This window comes from Carettochelys insculpta, chromosome 30 (assembly GCF_033958435.1).
Source record: "Carettochelys insculpta isolate YL-2023 chromosome 30, ASM3395843v1, whole genome shotgun sequence".
Taxonomy (NCBI): Eukaryota; Metazoa; Chordata; order Testudines; family Carettochelyidae; genus Carettochelys; species Carettochelys insculpta.
Genome location: NC_134166.1, coordinates 566,122 through 587,106, shown reverse-complemented (window position 1 = coordinate 587,106; position 20,985 = coordinate 566,122). Strand labels below are relative to the sequence as shown.

At 43.4% G+C, this 20,985-nt stretch overlaps 2 protein-coding genes across 7 annotated transcripts in view; one reads left to right on the top strand and one right to left on the bottom strand.

The window, feature by feature from the left end:
- Positions 1 to 5,899, top strand: part of RUSC1 (RUN and SH3 domain containing 1) — a 28,677-nt gene extending 22,778 nt beyond the window's left edge. Inside the window, exon 10 of the mRNA XM_074980837.1 lies at positions 5,630 to 5,899. Within this exon, the coding sequence (XP_074836938.1) occupies positions 5,630 to 5,690 (61 nt within the window). The 3' untranslated portion in view covers positions 5,691 to 5,899. The remainder of the gene's footprint in view (positions 1 to 5,629) is intronic.
- Positions 5,900 to 7,478: 1,579 nt separating this feature from the next.
- ASH1L (ASH1 like histone lysine methyltransferase) overlaps positions 7,479 to 20,985 on the bottom strand; it is a 258,896-nt gene continuing 245,389 nt past the window's right edge. For 5 of the 6 annotated variants that reach the window (XM_074981321.1, XM_074981326.1, XM_074981322.1 and 2 more), the window contains 6 exons: positions 13,896 to 14,034; positions 13,393 to 13,565; positions 12,889 to 13,055; positions 11,578 to 11,618; positions 10,510 to 10,811; positions 7,479 to 9,732 (listed from right to left, as the gene is read on the bottom strand). In XM_074981321.1, the coding sequence (XP_074837422.1) occupies positions 9,641 to 9,732; positions 10,510 to 10,811; positions 11,578 to 11,618; positions 12,889 to 13,055; positions 13,393 to 13,565; positions 13,896 to 14,034 (914 nt within the window). In that variant the 3' untranslated portion in view covers positions 7,479 to 9,640. Of the gene's footprint in view, positions 9,733 to 10,509; positions 10,812 to 11,577; positions 11,619 to 12,888; positions 13,056 to 13,392; positions 13,566 to 13,895; positions 14,035 to 20,985 lie in introns of those variants that run through there. The other variant, XR_012642903.1, reaches the window with a different exon arrangement.

The following is a 20,985-nucleotide window of genomic DNA, read 5'->3' as shown; positions in this document are numbered from 1 at the left end:
GGCAGGTGCTAGGCATGTTATCCTTAACCCCCCCCTCACTTAACTCTGGCCTGGCAATGGGGGGTTTGCTTTTCTGGGCACAAGCATGTCTGGGGCTGTGCTGCCACTTCTGGGCAGCAACTGGCAAAGCACCTTGCAGGCCTGTATGCTACTTGCCCCACAGGGGTAACTGGGCTTATCACACAACCTGGGCCGCTGGGGGTTGGGGGAGAGGGGCAAGGGGGTGGAAGGGTGAGGGTGTGTTTTACAGCGAGTGAAATGGGGTTGCTGCTGGGTACAGAGGTCATGGAGGGACATGTAGGTACTAGGCTAGAGCACAGGGTACTCTGCCAGTTGCTGATCATCATCCCCCCCCCCACCCCTGCCCCAGCCCATCTGCCTGCTCTCTGGGGCAGAAGCTCTGGGCCCCTCCCCCCCAACTCAAGGCACAAAAATAGGTAATGTCCCACCCCAACAGTGGAAAACAGGTCGCTCGGGGGGGGTGTGTGTGTGTGTGTGTGTGTGTGTGTGTGTGTGTGGGTGTGTGTGTGTGTGTGAGCGAGCGCGAGAGAGAGAGAGAGAGAGAGAGAGAGAACAAAACATGCCACTTAGCTTAGGCTGCCTGGCATCACAAAGCAGCATTTTTTTTTTTTCCTCTCTCACACACACACACACAGAGAGAGAGAGAGGGCGAGAGAGTCAGAACTACCAGACCCTTCTGGAGCCTCTTTAGGGGGAAGGCAGGATCAAACATGAGCTGAAAAGGACTGTTGAGCATGAACCAGCCTTTAACCAGCATTGTGCCAGGGACCGCCCCCCCCCCCCCCCCTTTTTTTTTTTATTAAATGGTATCACTGCCTACGGAAAAATAGATTCAAGCTGGATGCCAATACCAAAAAAAAAAAACAAAAAACCCCACACAGCCCTTCCCAGAGCGCTGGGTGGAGTGCTGAGCTAGTATATAGCCTAGGTATCAATAATGGGCTTCATTAGCAAAATTAATAGCTGCTTATATCTCATTTCACATACAATAACTGCACACACAGCCTATACCCACTCAGCAGCGTGTGGCGTTAAAAAAAAGACCTCCCACGTGATGCGTAAGGCATGGGGGCAATGGCTTGAGGCAGGGGCAGAGGTTTGAGTGAGGTGATTGCCCGGGGGGGGGGGGGGGGGGGGGGGGGGGTTACATGGCTGGGACAATGCGGGGGGAGGGGGGGGGGTGTCTCATTGGGTGGGGAATACAACAAGGGGCAGGCGCTTGTGTGCCTGCCCACAGGGACAATGGTGGTTTGTGGTAGCATAAGCCCACATATTCCCTTTCATAACTGACCTGGTCAGAAAAGGCCTGAAGGCTCCCGAACTGCCCCCCCTCCCCCTCCTCCACCCAACCAATGTCCAAGCCAGTACGTCAGATGCACTGTGCAGTGCTTCATTAAGGTGTGCGCGAAGAGGCCATTTTGCAGTCTCTATCCCACATGTAAAGGAGTGAGCAGGGCTCTGGCTCTAGCAATGGGCACTGATGCAGAGCACACCAGCCCTGCTTGCTGCCTGGTCTCAACTGTTTGGCAGCTGGAGGAGTATTTGCCTTTCTCAGTCAAGTCATGTACCAGGACTCACAGGTGCTGCATTCTGCACAAGGGAGACTGCTATCACAAGCCTCCAGACAGACAGGCTGTGAGCCCAGGCTAAAGGCCCACACCTTGCAGAGGCTCACCTGCCTCTACTTTCTACCCGCCCCACCCAGGGTTACCCTCAGTCCCTAGTCTATGGCTACTTGGTTTTTGGTGGCCATAGGTGTGAGTTCACAGAGTGTTGGGTGCTAAAGCCCTCCTAGTGCATGACAGCTCCTGCAACAATGCACTCCCAAGCTAAACGAGCCAGCTAGACCAAGAGGCGCCCACATACAGCAATAGGTCCATTTTTACAGCTAAGTGACAGAGGACACAGAAATTAAGTGACTTGCCCAAAGTCACTCAAGGCGTCAGTAGCAGTGCTGGGAACTGAACCATTCACATCAGCATTCCAGTGCCAGTGCTGGCTTCCTGAACTAGTGAGCTGGCGATTGCCTTGACCATCCCGGCGGGGGGGGGGGGGGGGCGGTTTCAGCAGCCCCAACCCTTTGCTATGGACCCTCAACACAGCAGCACTGCAGCATTAGCCAGTGGTTGGGCAGCTCTTGGATTCATACACTTCTGCCTTGAGTTCCCCCCACCCCGGATTCCACACCACTGCTCCCATGGCAGCAGCTCTGGGCAACGGATTCCCTACAGCAGCCCCTCTCCAAGGGACAGATGATATGGAATGCTCTGTTGGGCTGATAGGGTACCCGGCTCTTTGTGGGATGGGACAAGCTCGATGAGGGCATCCTAGCGTGGGGTCAGGCAGCCTCCACCCCTTCCATTCCCACTTGGTCTGGCATGCTGGCTTGCTAGCAAACATCTTTCCTGCATGGACCAGGCTTCCTCTGCTTGGTTTCTTGACGGGAGACACATCTATGGTTGAGTGGTGATATTTGCATTAATGGACCTGGCGCTGGGGCTGGGGCGGAGGTGGGGGGCTGGTGGCATGGAGGATACTGAAGTTCAGTTCCTCCCCTACAACTGTACTTCCACTGCATCTTATGACAGCTCTTGGAGAAAGCTGTGATGTGCTAGTGACATGGCACCACAACCAACAGGCAATAGATTAGTCTTGCTGAGTGATTAAGGTTCCCATTTACAAAAGACACTGCCTTCTTGAGAGGTCCTGAACCCACTGTACATGTGCCTTGGCCTCTTGGTTGTCTGCAGCATGCTTTGTGCTAGGTACAGGTGGGCTCACAGTACCTGCCTCAGCAGACATGGTAGCAAGAGCCAGCCACAGACAATGGGCTGCATGACAAGTTATTCTCAAAGCTGGTGCAGGGGCAACAAAATCAGTGTCTGCAAGTGCCTTGCTCCCACGTTAATTAACTCGCTGATACACACAAGCGAGTCCAGGGTCAGAGCCATGTGTCACTTTCACAAATGTCTCTACCTTTAGGTGTAGCCTCACTCTTCACACTGCCTTGGGAGTGGCTGGAATAGCAGGTGGTGGTCTGGAGCCTGAAACTCAGCTGATGGTCATTTGGCTTTAGAAGCCAATTAATGAAACATAGTTAAGCCCTGTTACAAAGTCACTGCAAGACAGTCTCTCATAGAGCCCAACTGTTCCACAGGACTATGGGAGCATTGCCAAGGGTTTACTTGCAGGTCAAACAATGCATATGCTGCTGAGAGTTAGAAGAGCCACCACAGGTCACTGGACATCTGCCTCAGCCTTCGGGATTTGAGTCCCAGCACATGAACCTGTTGCCAGTGTGGCCCTCTGCAGCCTTCCCTTCTTGCTATGCAGAAATGTGGTTAGCTAGGTTCTATGCCAGTATAAACAAGCCATTTACTACTAACTGTGACACTGGCGGTAGTGCCCATGGCAAGCCCGCTTCAAGATGGCATCTCACAGAAAAGGCGGCACAATTAATCTGGCATTCTTCCAGTCAACTCACCACAGAAGAAAGGAGGCTTCCCCAGTAAGACACTCCCACAGCTCTCTTCATGACCTAAGGAGTGCTTAGAATCATAGAACACTAGAACTGGCAGGGACCTCAAGAAGTCGAGTCCAGTTCTCTGCCCTCTCGGCAGGACCAAGCACCATCTAGCCCACCCCCTATAGGTGTCTGTCTATTCTGCTCTTAAATATCTCCTGTGATAGAGATTCCACCACTTCCCCAGGTAATTTATTCCACTATTAACCACCCTGACAGTAAGGAAGTTTGTGAGCTCTTTGTGAGCACCCCCTCGACCCCCGCACCAGGAAAGCCAGACGTGCCCTCAGAAAGGCTGAATCACTTCTCCAGCAATGCAGATATCCAATGCAGATAATGTGAACTCCCAAGTCTTTGGCTCCTCTAATGAGCACAAATATTACATGTGCAATTACTATCTGTGGCACCTGCACTCACCAGGGCTATTTACTTTGGCAGAATAGTAAACAGTTGGATGGAACAGGGCATGACCTAATGGCCTCTTCCAGTTCCAATGATGAGGTGCAGGAGTGCTGGAACAGGTTTTTACAGTGGGGATACTGAGAGCCATTGACTCAAACTAAATCCTGAATATAATGGAAACCAATTCAAGTCAGAGGATGCTGCAGTCCCCTTGCACGCCTAGTTCCAGGACCTATGGGCAAACAGTCATTAATTCAGAATTTTTCACTTGTTTTAGGCCTATTCAAGGTTCCAATTTGTCTCAGGTGCAATAACTGGGCTTAGGAATGACTAACTCAGGGTGAAGCCCCCCAGGAGCTTCTCACACAGATCTGCCAGTGAAAGATTTTCCTCAGATAAGTCAGGTAGCATTTAAATGGGCTCTAATATGAAACACAGAACTCCTGCTGTCGAAATATCATTTGCCAGGTGGAGATGTGCTTGTCTGGCATGAGCATCAGTCCCGCCTTTTCTTGCTGTTGGTGTATGAGATGAACCTAGTCCCCTAAATCTCTTCCTTGTACCCAATGTCCCCATGTCTGGCAGACTGCCAAAGCCAGGTATTATTACAGAACTGGAATTGGTGTAATCTTACATCAAGGCTGTTCGTTCTTTCTTTTGCTGGCCATGGCGTGTTTAGCACTGGAAATTTTAACTGGCTTGGCATTTCTCATCCCAGGGGTGGGTACAACACAGTGCACTCCAGCCTGGTATCTGCCTTAGAAAGTTGATCCCAATTATTTTTAGTACAGTTTTCCTGCCAATGTGTTTCTAAATGACTTCGAGGCCAGAGAGACCCTTTAACCCTTTTGATGACATTTCACTAGGTTAAGCCAGTATGTTGGTAACTGGTCACTGCTCTATATGCCAGGATAAAGGGCTCCTGTTTTATCCTGTTCTTTCTCACAGCTACCTCTGCAACGCCTGGCCTCAGACATGGGACACTGCATCTTAATTAGAATGTTATTTTGCTGGCATGTTCTGTGCATAGGTCTGATTGAATTCTACCACTGTCTTCTCTGGACTCTGAAATGGGGTCAACCTGGCAGGAGATGAATCCAGCTGCTTTTCAATTCATTTTTTAATAATACAGCCTGTGAGACAGTGTCTGTAGCATAGAGAGAATGAGTGCAAGTGTATGGCTCAGATGAAGCATTTTAATGGCAATTCAGAGAATCAGGCCAGCGGGTAGGGGGTTGGACTCCTATATCAGTTTGCTTGTTTTTCTGTATGTGACATGGCAGCAGTCAGCAATAAACCATTCTGTACTGGGCAAGCAATACAAACCAACAGTAAAATTTTCTGGGTGATTGCTTCATTTCCTGGGAAATACAGGAACTCCTGAACATATGGGAGATCTGGAGGCTAAGAGGTTAGCAGAGCAGGACAGTGACCTGAGTCTCAATCACCTTTTCCATTGTAGCACAGCACAGTCAAAGCACCTCAAAACGTTCAGAACAGCCTTCTTGGAAGGACAAGGTCCCCAGTTGTGGAGGGAGGAGCTAAGTGGAGTGACTCCAAGAGAAACAATGGATCACGTAGTATACACTTGGATATGTAATACACACGATCCATTGTAGTATACACGATCCATTGTTTACAGCCAGGCACTAAGGTACAACCATATTTGCTCTGATCCACCAGACAGAGACAAACATCTACAAGACCTTTACGAAGCTTTCCTCAAACTGCAATACCTAACTAAGGAAGTGAGGAAACAGACTGACAGAGCCAGACAGGTATCCAGAAGCCACCTGCTACAAGACAGGCCTTGCAAGGAAAACAAGAGAACACCACAAACAGCCCCCACCTAAGACCTCTCCAGCGCATCATCAGTGATCTGCAACCCATCCTGAACAACGACCCTTCGCTCTCACAGACCTTGGGAGGCAGGCCCGTTTTCGCCTACAGACAGCCTGCCAACCTTAGACAAATCCTCACCAGCCACTATAGGTCACAAAACAGTAACTCCAAGCCTGGAACCAATCCCTGCAACAAACCCCGCTGCCAACTCTGCTCACATATCTACACCAGTGATGATATCACAGGACCTAACATCAACCATACCATCAGGAGCTCCTTTATCTGCACATCTACTAATATAACATAAGCCATCATGTGCCAGCAATGTCCTACTGCAATTTACATTGGCCAAACTGGACAGTCTCTACGTAAAAGAATAAATGGACATAAATCAGACATCAGGAATCATAATGTACAGAAGCCTGTGGGGGAACACTTCAACCTCCCTGGACACTCAGTGGCAGATTTAAGGGTGGCAGTCCTGAAACAAAGAAATTTCAGAAATCAAATGGAGAGAGAAACCTCTGAGCTGTAATTTATTTGGAAATTTGACTCCATCAACCAAGGATTAAACAGAGACTGGGAGTGGCTCACATCTTACAAAAACAGCTTCTCTGCCCTGGGTGTTAAGATGTCCCCATTAGACTCTGACTATGGCTCACATCCCCATTTGATCTGACTTGCGTTTTCCTCTTTTGAGATGTACTATTGATAATGGGCCATTTCCACCTTGCTGAATAGACCTTGTCAGCTCTGGCCCTCCCTTTTACTGGGACCCGATCCTTTAAACACCCCTCTGAAACCACACCCCCACCCCACTCAGGCATCTGATGAAGCGGGTCTTTGCCCATGAAAACTTATGCTCCAAAATATCCGTGAGTCTATAAGGTGCCACGATACTTCTTGTTACTTTCTAAGGGTTTTTGGTGTTGTCTGCTCCCTGCACTCCACTCACTGCAAGTCCAGCAAGGCAACTAGTGTCTCCAGAAGAAAGTCAAATGTCCCATAAGAGGGTGGTAGGCTCTGACCACCTGACTGCTCCAAAGAGCTTCAGTTGTCCCTTATGCTTTCCTAAATGACCTCTTTTTTTGGCTGTTTCCTGTCTAAGGGACATGGTTAGTCCTTCCAAGGTCAGAGTATCTGTCTGACACTCCCCTGATCTCATGTGAGTGGCAGCGAATATGCATGGTGTAGTGGCACTTTCAGATTAGCTTTGTTCAGTGGTGCTGGGAAAGAATTTAGCAAAAGTTGGGGTAATAATCTGAGGGCACAGAATTCCTCTTAAATTTGGACATGGGCACCATATTGAGAGGTATAATGACTCATACACCAACCTGTCAACATGTGCAATCAAGGTTATACTTTCCTTTGCTTCCTTATAGCAGATTCTTTGGCCGTGTGCTGCACCTTCATTTAGGCTCCTTGGAACTCCACTGCAATTCATATCCAAGTGTATTCAGTGCCCACAACCACGCTGTGAGCATCCTTACTACTACAGGTTGTACAGTTGCACTGCAACTATATTTACTCAGTATGCAAACCATGATCAGTCAAAGTTAAACTGAAAGGAGATGAGGTAGCCATACAACTTAAAAAGTCTCTAAGAAACTCCCCATGTGACAGGAGCTCTTGGGACAAAGGCAAAAAGTGAAATCAAGGACATGTGAAAGAAAAACCTCTACAAGTCATCAATAGGAAAAGTTTTTCCATTTAATACTAGACTCTCTCAAGATTGAGATGCAGGCTTTTTATGCAATTACATCCAATGTTAAAATTGGTAATACATAATTTACAAAGATTAACATCAAAACAATGATCTATTTAGATATGCTTTTGTAAAAAGGAAATATATTAGCAGCATTTATTTTCAGCAATCACACAGCCTACACCCATGCAGACTAAGAGTTCATAACTATTTGTAATAATGTAGTGCTTACTGGTCTTAAAACAGCGATCCTGGTGACACACCGGTCTTTTCATTATTATAAAACCAAAAAATAAAAAAAGTCATTAATTTCTACACCAGTAAGAAAAACAATTCTTTGCACTTACCTAACATTTGATTGTCTAAAAAACATTTTGTTTAGTCTTTCAACAAAAGAAAGATAAAATGACAGAGCTAGTGTCTTGCTTCTGTACGCACTTTATTTTTTAAAAAGTTTTTAGTGTTTAACACCGTTTGAGACAATGATTTCTGTTGATAACTAAATGAGACAACCCAAAATTTTGGACATGCGATATTCCTACTACACACACGAGTATTTTATACTCGGGGTTCCTGGTACTGTACAGTGCTTCTCTATAGTAAGAAAATATTCCAAACTATTTTCTTATTTCTTTTTTTAATAAAATATTTTTTCCTCAAAGGGTTTTTTCCTTTCTTTTTTTTTTTCTTTTTAAATCAACACATAAAAGTTAATGGAATGAGTCATGTTCCACTAAGAGTAAAATGATAATCATAATAACAAGAATGTACATTAGGACAAGCTTGGTCCATTAAAAAAGGAACATGTAACTACTGTATTGCTTTACATCCACGCAGCAGATATATACAACTTGGCACATTAAAAACTGGTTTCTCTTATAAGAACATCTAAAACAGGACTGTATATGCATATGTATGTCTGAAAGACAAAAAAGCAAAGCTATTTTAAAGGGGCAGTGTATGCCTACTGCCTCCTCCCTTTGCTACCAACAGGGCCTGACCCAAAGACAGATGACAGCTTCACAGCACTGACTATTGTGGAAGGTTACATGTTGTAATACAGGGGATCCCAATACAGCACTGGGTTATGACAAACTATGGCAAGTACAGTTTCATGCAGTGAAAAATTAGTGCCTTGGCCATAGCCTTTGGAAGCAATACTTTCCTAATCACAGAGGGAGGGAGTGGTAAAATACACTGTCTCTTTAAGAGACGGACATTTTAGGCTGTACAGTTAGAACACAAGAATAGTGTTATTAGTTGATATATTCTACAGTTCACAACAAATACTCGCTCTGAATACTGCTTGACGGTTCATGTAGTGAAAGTTTCTTTTTTTTTTTTCCTTCTTTTAACAGATTTTAATTTGCACAACACATTGGACACACAAGAACCACAGCTTATCAAAAAAAACAACAGCAATGGTGTCGTCAGGATTTGACTTGATTTATAAAATTTCTCTGTGGGAAAAAAAGGGAAAAATTACACATCCCCATTTCAGGATGTGGAACAAGTGCTTTGAACAACCAACTCTTGTTTCACTTTGAGCTGCCTACGGGCTTTTCCTCTATACTGATCAAAGGAACAGCCAGGCACTGGCCATTTCATGGGGAACCCTTTAAACCATCCTGGGACATCTCTTTCCCCTCTGAACTTGTGCAAAGCTGAGGCTGCTCCTTTAGGACAGCCTTTATTTTAATCCATTGGGACTTGTCCCCTCCCTATGGACATCATACATGGGTACGCACCACTGGTAGTGCCAACAATATCTTGTACAATCATAGGCAAACTGGTCTGTACGGGGAATATTTTTATCAGAGTAAATTAGTCCTCATCCTTTTATTTATCCCCTCTGAGTGGGACCATAAAGCAAAAATAAATTAAATCTGACCATTTTGGACAAATAATCACAGGGTGTTCTCAGTACCTAACATCAATACAAGGCACGCCCAACAATACACACACCATAAGAGCACTGCAGAGCAGGGCAGAGACACCTGCATGCCCAGGCCTCTAAGTGCTAACTGTATTTGTCTGGTTTCTTCTACCTTCCTCTCCCTGGTTGGTGTTCAGGAAGGATGGGGCTTCTCCGTCAGTTTCTAGCAGCCTTGCTCATGGACTCCAGATCCCAGTTGGTTGCTGATACATCACTTCCTGAAGCTGCTTTCCAGAATGGTGAGAGTACGCCTCCGCAATTTTCTCCCCGAGCCTTCTTCCAGCAGGTAAGTGACATCGATAGCTGTAAGAGACCACAGGGCTCTCAATAAGGAGCAGGGATAGCCCTTTTCCTTATATCTGCTGCTCTGTGCTCATCCTGGTTAACAGGACAGAGAAGTGTAGCCAGGGGAGCTGTGTGCTCCTGGAAGGGGTTGGTCCTTGTGTGGAAGAGGCAGGATTGTGGGCAGCCTGTCCTCAGCATGCCGCACAGTGCCTCTGATGGTGATTTAAAGGGCCAGGATTCCTGGACCCTTTTGAATTGCCAGGCCCCAGGGCAACTGCCCTACTTTTCCTCCCTCCCCCATTAATGTGCCTGAGTATGACTATGGATCTGAGCAGAGAAACTCCTCGGTGTTAAGTCTGGTGTTATATAAATCATCTCCAAGGCATAGGGCAAATCTCTTAAGTACCCACCTAAAGCCCACTGACAGTCAAGGGCCTTATTCACTACAATGGGCTTTGGATAAAGCTCTCAATCTCTTGCGCCTCTCTCTCATTTGTAAATCAGAGACAATAATTAAATTACCTATCTCACTGGAACAAGGGAGAGAATAATTAGCACGGACAAAGCACTTTGCAAAAGTCCTATATAAATGCTTTTTTAATTATAACAGGAGATTTCACTGTTATTTAGTGGAAATTGCAAATGCTTCAGAAGGAAACATTCATGCAGAGAACTCTGGACACAAGTCATTTCCAGTAGTAATGAGTTCAGCTATTGATATTCTAATACACTAAAACAAGCCTAGAGGGGAAATCATTGCATTGTGGTGCACTGAGGGATGGAGTGCTTGCTCACCATTTTTCCCTGGGATTTTCTCTAAAAGGTTGAGCAGGATTTGATTAAGTCTCTCTCTCTGTATATTCCGCCTTTCCTCTGGAGAGCACAATTGCCTTGCAACAGAGTTACTTTCCTCCACTTTTTTATTGTTCTCACCACCCTCAATAGAGACTGCCTCTCTCTCTGGCTCCTCTAGGTTGTGCATCTCATTTGAAGCTTGTTCTTGGCTTGCTAACACATCCTCAGTGAGTGGAAGAGGATCTTCTTCTTGGTTCAGGTCTTTGATCTGTGGCTTTGAGCGGTCTGTCTTCCAGGATGATCTAGCAGGGAAAGAAGGGTGTAAAGATCAGAGTTAAGGAGACACTTGACAAAAAGGTCAATTGTCTATGAGTCAGCAAGCCCAGCTTGGGAGAGGGTTATGAATTGTCTATGGTTTGGAGCCAGCCACACAGTATCCGTGGAGGGGAAATCTGTAGCCAGATGCAAGTAATTATAAAGCATGAGAGGCAATGCCCATACCATTAGTTTACTTTGCAAAACTGCAAACGTTATTGTGCATTTCCTGGGTTATGCCTGCATATTTAAAAAACATTTCTTCTCCCACCCCATATAATTTTTTTCCAAGTGCTCAGGCTCAGGATCTACTGAGAGCTTCCTAATCTTCACAAATCTTGACTACTGTTTTTAATCCTACAAATAACATGGGATCATGTTGTCTCTATGAGCCTCTTCCTTCTGTCAATCTGCATCAACTATTTTGGGACCTCTAGAGGCTATTGTGCCTTTGCAGCAGTGGGTCCCATGACACGCTTGAAACCATCACTGCCCACTTTCAAGAGCACCTAGCATCCCTCTCTTTTGGCAAATGTGTTTTAGGAGGATTGCCACTGGTTCCAGATCTACTACTCTACCCTCATGTTCCCTCTCACTTGCATTTGTTTGAACTTTGGGCAAATTGTTTTTAACTACTGGGTTTTTCCTGTTTTGACATCATCTCAAGGGCACTGATAGGGCATGGGTGCTTTACAAATAAAAACAACTAGCTCACCTCTTTCAGTAAAGAACAACTCAGTATGGAAGACTCACCTGCCTCCATTTCTCTTGTAGTTGTCTGGTACATAATGAGGCTACAACAGTAATAAATGTCACAGTTAAACAAAGGAATAAGAACTCATCAGTGGACAGTATAAAATATCACAAATTACATTAAATGTAGATGGAAGAGTTGGCCTGCCTCATGCATTGGCCTTTAGTGGCTGCAGAAAAGGGATTGTAACCCACTGTGATAAATACAGGATGCAGGCAGAGAACTAATCACCCCTTGGCACCAACCACTATTACTCACCTCTCAGCACTGCAGCCCTCTAGGGCATGAGGTAAGTTTCAAAACCAGTGAGATATTTTGCTATAAAGTGTTCCTATTCAGAGATCCTGGGTTTCTTTCTGTAGGAATATGGATAAAACCTCTAGATCAAATCCAAGAACTTGCTGCTCCAAGGAGGAGAAACAAGCCTAGCTATGGAAGCTCTGCTGGTGCTTGTGAAGGTGGGGACTATGCAGCTGACACTACTAGGGGAAGGTTTGTGTACAGGGAGATGCTGGTACTTCCAGGGAGGGGGGGTGATAGTGAAATATGAAAGTTGGAGGATAGGGAGCTGCACAGCACTCCATGGGCTGGCAGCTTGTTCAGATCTCTCTTTTTGATAAGAGACATGTCATTTTCAGTGCTGAAGGCCAATTATATGCAATTTGATGGAGCTGAGACAGAAAAATTGAAAATTAGACCTGTTTTCCAGAGAACTGTTGTTTAGGGTTGCTGCTCAAAACAACTGTCAGCAGGGCCAAGGGCTTGGCATAGTAAGACACAGAATACGTGATTCACTGTTAAGGAGCTTAGGACAGACATAAAGTCTCTAAATAAATTAATGTAAACAAGGTTACTATTATTAATGACAACAATCCTGCCAAGGGTTACAAAGCCAACACAGACAGGACAACTAGCCTAGATGGGGCTATTTTCTGTGAAGTTCACAGAAATATGAAAACATTCTGCAACTGCTGAATTGTTGCTTGAGTCAAGGTTCAAATTCTCTCCAGTCAGGAATGTCTTTGTTGGAAGGAGCACTTGGATTTCTGTTGGAGTCCAGAACATTTAGCCATGCTCATTTCTATTTATTCTAAGTATATTTGCCTGAGAACTGGCAATGGTCTGTCTGCACCGGCTTTTTCTTTTCAGATTCTTTTCTAATCAACTTTCTATCTTGTTTGCGTGTATTTACATGCCCAATCTACTAGGTTTACCAGGCTTCTTGCCTTGGAATAGGAAGGCAAGTGTTTTCCAAGATTGTGTCCTGTCTTATAGGAAGAAGCTAAAAGATCATTAGAAGAGACACTTACTGAGAAATCTCTCTTGGGTGTGAGTTTCTTGGGGAAGTGATCAAAGGCGTACGGCTTGGTGCAGACAGGATAGCGATTCCGATGGATTTTATAGAAGAGGTGGGCTGATTTATCAAGGCGGTAATCACAGATATAAACATCCTGCTCCTTCACACCTTTGGGCCTCCCTGTGGTTACAGCAAAAACCAAAATGCATAAAACATTCCGGGGTGAGAACAAACAGCATACACTATGATACAGTGATGTTGTGAGAGTGCTTACACTGCAGTCCCAGTTCCATTCAGATTCATAACAAACGGGAATTTCTAAATCACTGTAGGAAACAAACTTCCTTTCTCTAATCCCACTATACACCAATATACAATATATGAAAAAAACTAATGACCAGAGAAGGAAAATGCAAGGAGGTGGTATGGAAAAGAGTTGATGTGAAAGGGAGCATTCTCCCTTGCACATGGAGAAAGACAAACCCTAACATATTTCTACCGAGTAAAGCCTGCTTACCTTTACAGTAAGTGTAGAGGTCCAGCACACAGCAAGTCCCCACCACAGCCTCTAAGGGGATAATCTCATACAGTGGCACCCGGAACAGCTCATTGTGATAAAATCTTCGGGAAGGGGAGTGGTGGGTTTCATGTGGACGGAAATAATGATGCCCAAATGCAAACCGCTCCTCTCTGTGTAAAGATGTGAGAGACAGAGAGACTATTTCCCTTGAGCTGTAGTTCTGACTTCACTGTATGTCCTATACTCACCACTCTTTTTGTGTTACCTATTTTGCCCTTTTACCATTGGCTGGAACCAAAGACAAGGTCACACAAAATGAGCAATTTTTTTTTCTTGTTTATCCCTTCAGCAAATACCAATAATAATTCCATTCTTATCTCTAGACCTTTTGTCATAAAAATAAACCATTCTTTATACTATTTATGGAAGATTGTTACAAGTTATTCTGTTTTTGGCAGATTTGCAAAATGTACTGAGTGCAGAAGGTGCCCTGAACATACTTTTCATTTTTCCAGAGTTTTTCGATGCGGAAGATATCAAGTTTCTCCCGGTTAATGTGGGATAGCAGCCGGTAGGACTGCCGGACAGGGTGCCCATCTGGAGTTCTTCGACTGTCTCTCATCAGATACACGCAGTCACCTGGCAATAGGCACAAGATACACATCCTGTAAAGAATTTCTCATGTGACACAATGTCTCAAAAATAGAGAGGGAGCCGTGCTAGTCTATACACTATCAAAACAAAAAGCAGTCAAGTAGCACTTTAAAGACTAGCAAAATAATTTATTAGGTGAGCTTTCGTGGGACAGACCCACTTCTTTAGACCATAGCCAGACCAGAACAGACTCAATATTTAAGGCACAGAAAACAAAAACAGTAAGCAAGGAGGACAAATCAGAAAAAAAAGATCAAGGTGAGCAAGTCAGAGAGTGGAGGGGTGGGGGAGGAAGGTCAAGAATTAGATTAAGCCAAGTATGCAGTCTTGGCTTAATCTAATTCTTGACCTTCTTCCCCCACCCCTCCACTCTCTGATTTGCTCACCTTCATCTTTTTTTTCTGATTTGTCCTCCTTGATTACTGCTTTTGGTTCTCTGTGCCTTAAATATTGTGTCTGTTCTGGTCTGGCTATAGTCTGAAGAAGTGGGCCTGTCCCACGAAAGCTCACCTAATAAACTATTTTGCTAGTTTTTAAAGTGCTACTTGACTGCTTTTTGTTTTGTCTCAAAAAAAAAAAAGAATTTAGTGAAAACAATAATATGACACAGCTGCCCCATATTTAACTCTGAAAGAGTAAAATACAACTAACAAAGAGTCAGCGAAAAGGGTCGGACTGCCTTGGGCTCTTTCATGATACATTCTACTACCAGAGAACAAAAAACGTAATTTTGAAACGTTGCATGTCCCCAGCCAAAAGTGACAACATATAGATCCACTGACTCCAAGGCAGCAAGGGACTACTGTGATCATGTAGTCTGACCTCCTGCAAAACATTAGCACAGAACTTTCCCAAAGTAATCCATAGAGTTCAAAATTGTGAGTGATAGAGAACCCATCAGGACCCCTGATAAGCTATTCCACTGGTTAATTACGCTCCCCGTCAAACACTAACTCCTTACACCCAGTCTGAATTCACCTAGCTTCAACTTCCAGCCACAGGATCTTATTAGATCTGTTTTTGCCAACATGAAGAGCAGATTTTAACAGATTTCTCTCCCATGGAGATACTTAGAGACTGTATCCAGGTCACCATTTAATTATCTTTTTGTTTTGCTAAATAGTTTGAGCTCCATGAGTAGATCTCCGTAAGACATGCTTGCTAATCCTTTAATCATCCTTATGGCTCTTCTCGGAGGCCTCTTCAATTTATTAACATCCTTCTTGACTTGTGGGCAACAGGAATGAACAGAATATCCAGCAGTGGTCACACTGAGGCCAAACACAGAGGCAAAATAACCTTCCTAGTTTCACTCAAGATTCTCATTTATTCTTCGAATGATCACATTAGCCCTTTGGCTTACAGCATTGTACTGGGAACTCATGTTCATATGATTATGCATCACGACCACCCAATCTTTTTAATTCCTGCTTCCAAAGATAGTGTCCTCCCATCCTGTAAGTCTGGATTACCTGTTTTGTTCCTAGAGGTACACATTTACATTTAGCTGTATTAAAACACATATTCTATGTCTTGTATCCATTTAACAAGAGATACATGATGTTATGAATCAGTTACCTGTCCTCTTATTATTTATCACTCCCCAATTTTTATGTGGTCTGCAAACTTTACAGTGATGATTTTATGTTTTCTACCAAGTCAATGATAAAAGCCTAGGGCCCAGAACCAATCCCTGCAGGGTCCTGCTGGAAACATATCCAATATTTTGAGACTTACTGGTTAGTCAGTTTTCAAATTCTCTTTATTTGTACCATGTTCATTTTATATTCTAGTTTTTTAATAAAAACTCTATATAGTGCCAACTCAAATGTCTTACAGAAGTGCAATTATCTTTATCAGCTAAATGTGTAAACTCATCATAAGATCCAAATTAGCTTGACAATCTATTATCTATATATTCACGTTGATTTACATTAATGACATTGTCTCCTTTAAATTCTTTTTTAATTGAACCCTGTATTAGCTGCTCCTGCCAGGGACTGATGACAGGCTGACAAGTGTGTAACTACCTGGATCATTCTGTTTACTCTTTTTAAAAACGGACAGATTAGCTTCCTTCTAGTCTTCATGAACTTTCTCAGTGCTCCAAGGCTTATTGAAAATCAGCTTAATGTCCCAGTGAGCATCTCAGCCATCTCTATTAAAATACTTGGGTGCAAATTATCTGGATCTGCTAATTAAAAAATGTCTATCTTCAGTAGCTTCTATTTTGCACTTTTATGTCTGAAAGCTGTTAATGTGACATCATTATCACATGATGAGACTGTATCATGTTTTTTCCTCAAATACAGAACAGAAATATTTATTGAACTCTTCTGCCTTTTCCATATTATTAATGACAACTCTACCATTGCTATTTAGTAATGGATGAATAGTTTTGTCAATATTGTTGTTATACCTAATATATGAACAAGACCCTCCCTCTTCCTTAACTCTGATGGCCATACATTTCTCTCTTTGTTTCCCTTATCAATTTTCTGTAATTCCGAACTTCCCATCTCTCTCTCTCTCTCTCTCACACACACACACACACACACACATATATTTACACAGTAACAGACAGGGAGCCGTGCTAGTCTATATACTATCAAAACAAAAAAGGAGTAAAGTAGCACTTTAAAGACTAACAAAATAATTTATTAGCTGAGCTTTCGTGGGACAGACAGGTTTGCTTGGGTCTTTAACTCAGTTATGTTTTTTGGGGTAAAATAAAATGAAAATGTAAGTGCCTTATTTAAATGGTGGTATTTTTCAAAAATACCATTTTATTTTTATGAAGTTAATTTTTATTTTGAATTTCTTAAAAAAGTGATTGTTACAATTTTTCCATTTAATTTTTTTAATAATTTTTTTGAAATAGGAATTCCATCAAGTTTTTTTTCTTCATTCGTATAAACTCTTATCATGCACTATGTTTTAACAAAAGAGGGTATCGTCAATTTGGTTTCCAATAACATTTCTTCTAGTTTTCAAACCTTAAGCATTGATTCAGCTGTGCTAAAACAAAGCACTACTCCAAATTTCTCAGTTTTATCTCTTTTCTGTAAGTTTTATTCAGAAGCAATGCTATTCCAGGTTCATCCTATTTTTCTGGATCATCTTGTTTCAGTCTCTTTAAACATTTGCTGAATTATGTCATTTTGAGGACTGTACTTGATCTGGTGATTCTATTTTCTGTATGGTTTTCTGATCAGCAATCCCATTCCAAGCATATCCCATATTCCTGACACAACCAACCACTTATATTGCTTTAAGTCAGGGGTAAGCAACCCTTTTAAGGGAAGTATCAGAGAGTTAGCTGTGTGTTTGTTTGTAGCTTTGAGAACAACAAGAAGTCTTGTGGCACCTTATGGACTAATAGATCTTTTAGAGCATAAGCTTTTGTGGGCAAAGATCCGCTTCATCAGATGCATGAGTTGGGGGGTGGCTTCGGAGGGGTATTTAAAGAATGGGGTCCCAGAAAAAGAGAGGGCCAGAGCTGACAAGGTCTATTCAGCAAGGTGGAAACGGCCCATTATCAATAGTACATATCAAAAGAGGAAAACACAAGTCAGATCAAACAGGTGGATGTGAGCCATTGTCAGAATCTAATGGGGACATCTTAACACCCAGGGCAGAGAAGCTGTTTTTGTAAGGCACGAGCCACTCCCAGTCTCTGTTTAATTCATGGTTAATGGAGACAAATTTGCAAATAAATTGTAGCTCAGAGATTTCTCTTTCCATTTGATTTCTGAAATTTCTTTGTTCCAGGACTGCCACTCTTAAATCTGCTACTGAGTGTCCAGGAAGACTGAAGTGTTCCTCCAAGAAATTTCAGAAATCAAATGGAAAGAGAAATCTCTGACCTGCAATTTATTTGCAAATTTGACTCCATTAACCAAGGATTAAACAGAGACTGGGAATGGCTCGCAGCTTACAAAGGTAGCTTCTCTGCCCTGGGTGTTAAGACCTCCCCATTAGACACTGACAATGGCTCATATCCCCTTGTCTGATCTGACTTGTTTTTTCCTTTTTTGATACCTCCTATTGATAATGGGCCATTTCCACCTTGCTGAATAGATCTTGTCTGCTCTGGCCCTCCCTTTTTCTGGGACCCATTCTTTAAATACCTCTCTGAATGCCCCCCCCCACTCATGCATCTGATGAAGTGGGTCTTTGCCCACAAAAGCTTATGCTCCAAAATATCTGCTAGTCTATACGGTGCCACAAGACTTCTTGTTGCTTTCTAAGGCAGAGTGCCGAAATTTGACCTTCTGATCTCTATGTACGGTCTGAGTGTCAGTGACACTTTTTAAAGTACTAACAGTCCTACTTAAAACAGCTTCATTAAGAAATAAATTAAGATGCAGAGCTCTACTGTTTAGGTGGTGGTTGGTAGGACTTAGATGGTCTTTTGTTAATCCACAGATGGCATGGCTTTGAGCAAGCTCCCATCTGCATACAGGGATGAGGGGGAGGGCTGAGCTCAAGCCTCACGTGCCAATGAAAATCGGCTCATGTGCTTCTTGGCATCCATGGTGGGGGTTGCTGACTCCTGGTTTAAGTTATAAACTATATACCAAATTTGGGGGTTCTAGTGTTTACCATTTAGGAGGAGTTCTTGATCAAACAGACAGATAAACTCTGTAAAATATATCAGCTTCATTGTCCTTTACACCTATGGTGCGTAGGGCAGCAAAAAAGAGCCTCCACTTGTCTGTCACTGGCCAGCCTCTCAATAGTTAGTGCCCCAAGTGTGATTTATGCTCTGCCTTTCTACTTCAACAGTCCGGTGCCATGTTGCCTTGGGCTGTCCTAATTTCTGCTTCCCTTCAGGAGTCCAGTGCATAGCAGTCTTTGTGATGGAGCTTCCATCTTTCCTGAGCACATGCCCAATCCATTTCTGGCATCTTTTCATAATGATGGTAGCCATGTCATCTTGCTTGCACTGTACAAGCAGGTCCTTATTTGAAATTATTCTTGGCCAAAAAATATGGAGGATCCTCCAAAGGCTTCTTGTCTGAACGGTTGACAACTTACTGAGGTCATACTCTGTCATCTGCCAGCATTCTGATCCATATAATAATGTTGATAAGACACAACTCTGATAAAACTTCAGTTTGGTGCAGATGCTGTACTGTGATGACTTCCATACAGGATTCAGACTCATTAAGACATTTCTGGCTTTACTGCGTCTGATAGAACTACTGCTTCTGACACCTCCATCTTGTCTGATATTACCCAAGTATGTAAAGTTTTTTGTGGCAGGTAGGTTGTGGCCACTGATCTTGACCAATGGTGGAGCCTCAATGTTTAGGGTCATGACTTCTGTCTTCTTCTGGCTAACTCTTAGTCCTACCTGTTTCCTGAAGGCACAGAATCGATTTGTCTTCTCTTGCTCATGACTATGAGTATGGGAGAGCACCATGAGGTCATCAGCAAAATCAACGTCCTATAGTGTGGACAAGATGGACAATCTGATGCTTCTTGGCTCATCTTCTATTGTATGCCACATAACCCAGCGTATTACTAAGTTAAAACGCATAGGAGACATGAAGCTTCTCTGCCTTACTACATACTTAACTTTGAAACACAGATCATTACTTCCCACACTGCATGTGAAAATGTTATAAAAACTCTTGCTGAGCTGTACTACTTGTTGTGGTATTGCATATGCTCTCAAAATGCAACAAAGACTATCCCTAGGAATGCTGTCAAAGGCTTTTTCAAAATCAATAAAGTTGATGAACAACAGCGTGTGCCATTCAATGCATTGCTCAGTGATGTTACTCATTACAAAAATTTGATCTACACGCCCCCTTACTCTGTGAAAGCCAGCTTGTTCTTTCTTCAGTGATTTCTCCACAGTGTCTAAGATCTGCTGAATAATGATCTTAGCGAGGATCTTGCTTGGCAGTGAGAGGAGAGCAATGTCGTACCAGTTGTTACAATCATTAAGTGCTCCCTTCTTGGGTATCTTAATAATAATTCCATTTGTCCATTCCTCTGGCACCTGCTTCCCTTCCCATACTGCTGTAAAGAGTGGTTGGAGAATAGTGGCTAATAATTTTGGGTCTGGCTTGAACAATTCAGAATTGAGGTTGTCGTGTCCTGGAGCCTTACCATTCTTTAAGGATCTTATTGCCATGCTAATTCTTTCCATTTTTGGTGGATCAATATTCATGTCAAGGTCCGCTTCCAGTTATAGAATACTGGCTTTTTCTTCTGGTGGTGGCCTGTTCAGAACTTCCTGAAAGTATTCTGCCCAACGAGCCTCTTTTCCCTCTCTGTTGTAAGTAGATTTCCTTGTTTGTCCGTGACAGGGACACTTGTACTGGCATGATACTTGCCACAAACAAGCTTGGTGATTTTAAAAATCTTTCCTTGCTCTCTTTGAGGGGCTGCTTCTTCAGCTTCTGCAGCTAGTTCTTCTATGCAAGCTCTCTTATCAGCTCTCAGTAGTTTCTTGACATGCTGGTCTGCTTCTTTGTATTGCTGCTGGTATCTTTCTTTCAGTCTTCCTGATTTGGTATCCATAAGTTTTTTCTTTAAGGTCCATCTATTATCAATTGCCATCCACGTGTCTGACATGAGCCATACTTTTTTATTCTGTTTTTGTTCAAAACATAGGCTGTCTTCATTGCTCCTATCCGTTCCCATTTCTTATTCATTTCTTCTATGCTGTAAGTTTCTTCAAGATCTTGTAAGGCTTGAAACCTATTTTTCACCTTAAGGACAAAAGCATTCTCAACTTTGGCGTCTTGTAGCTTCTCTACAGCAAAGCATTTCGGCATGCGTATCTTGCGACCAATGCTTCTTAGCTTAAGCTTTATGAGTGCTGTCACAAGGTGGTGATGACTGCCAACATCACCCTCTCTTTTCACCTTGACATCTAATAACGAGTTTTTCCATGTTCCATTGATCATCAGGTGGTTT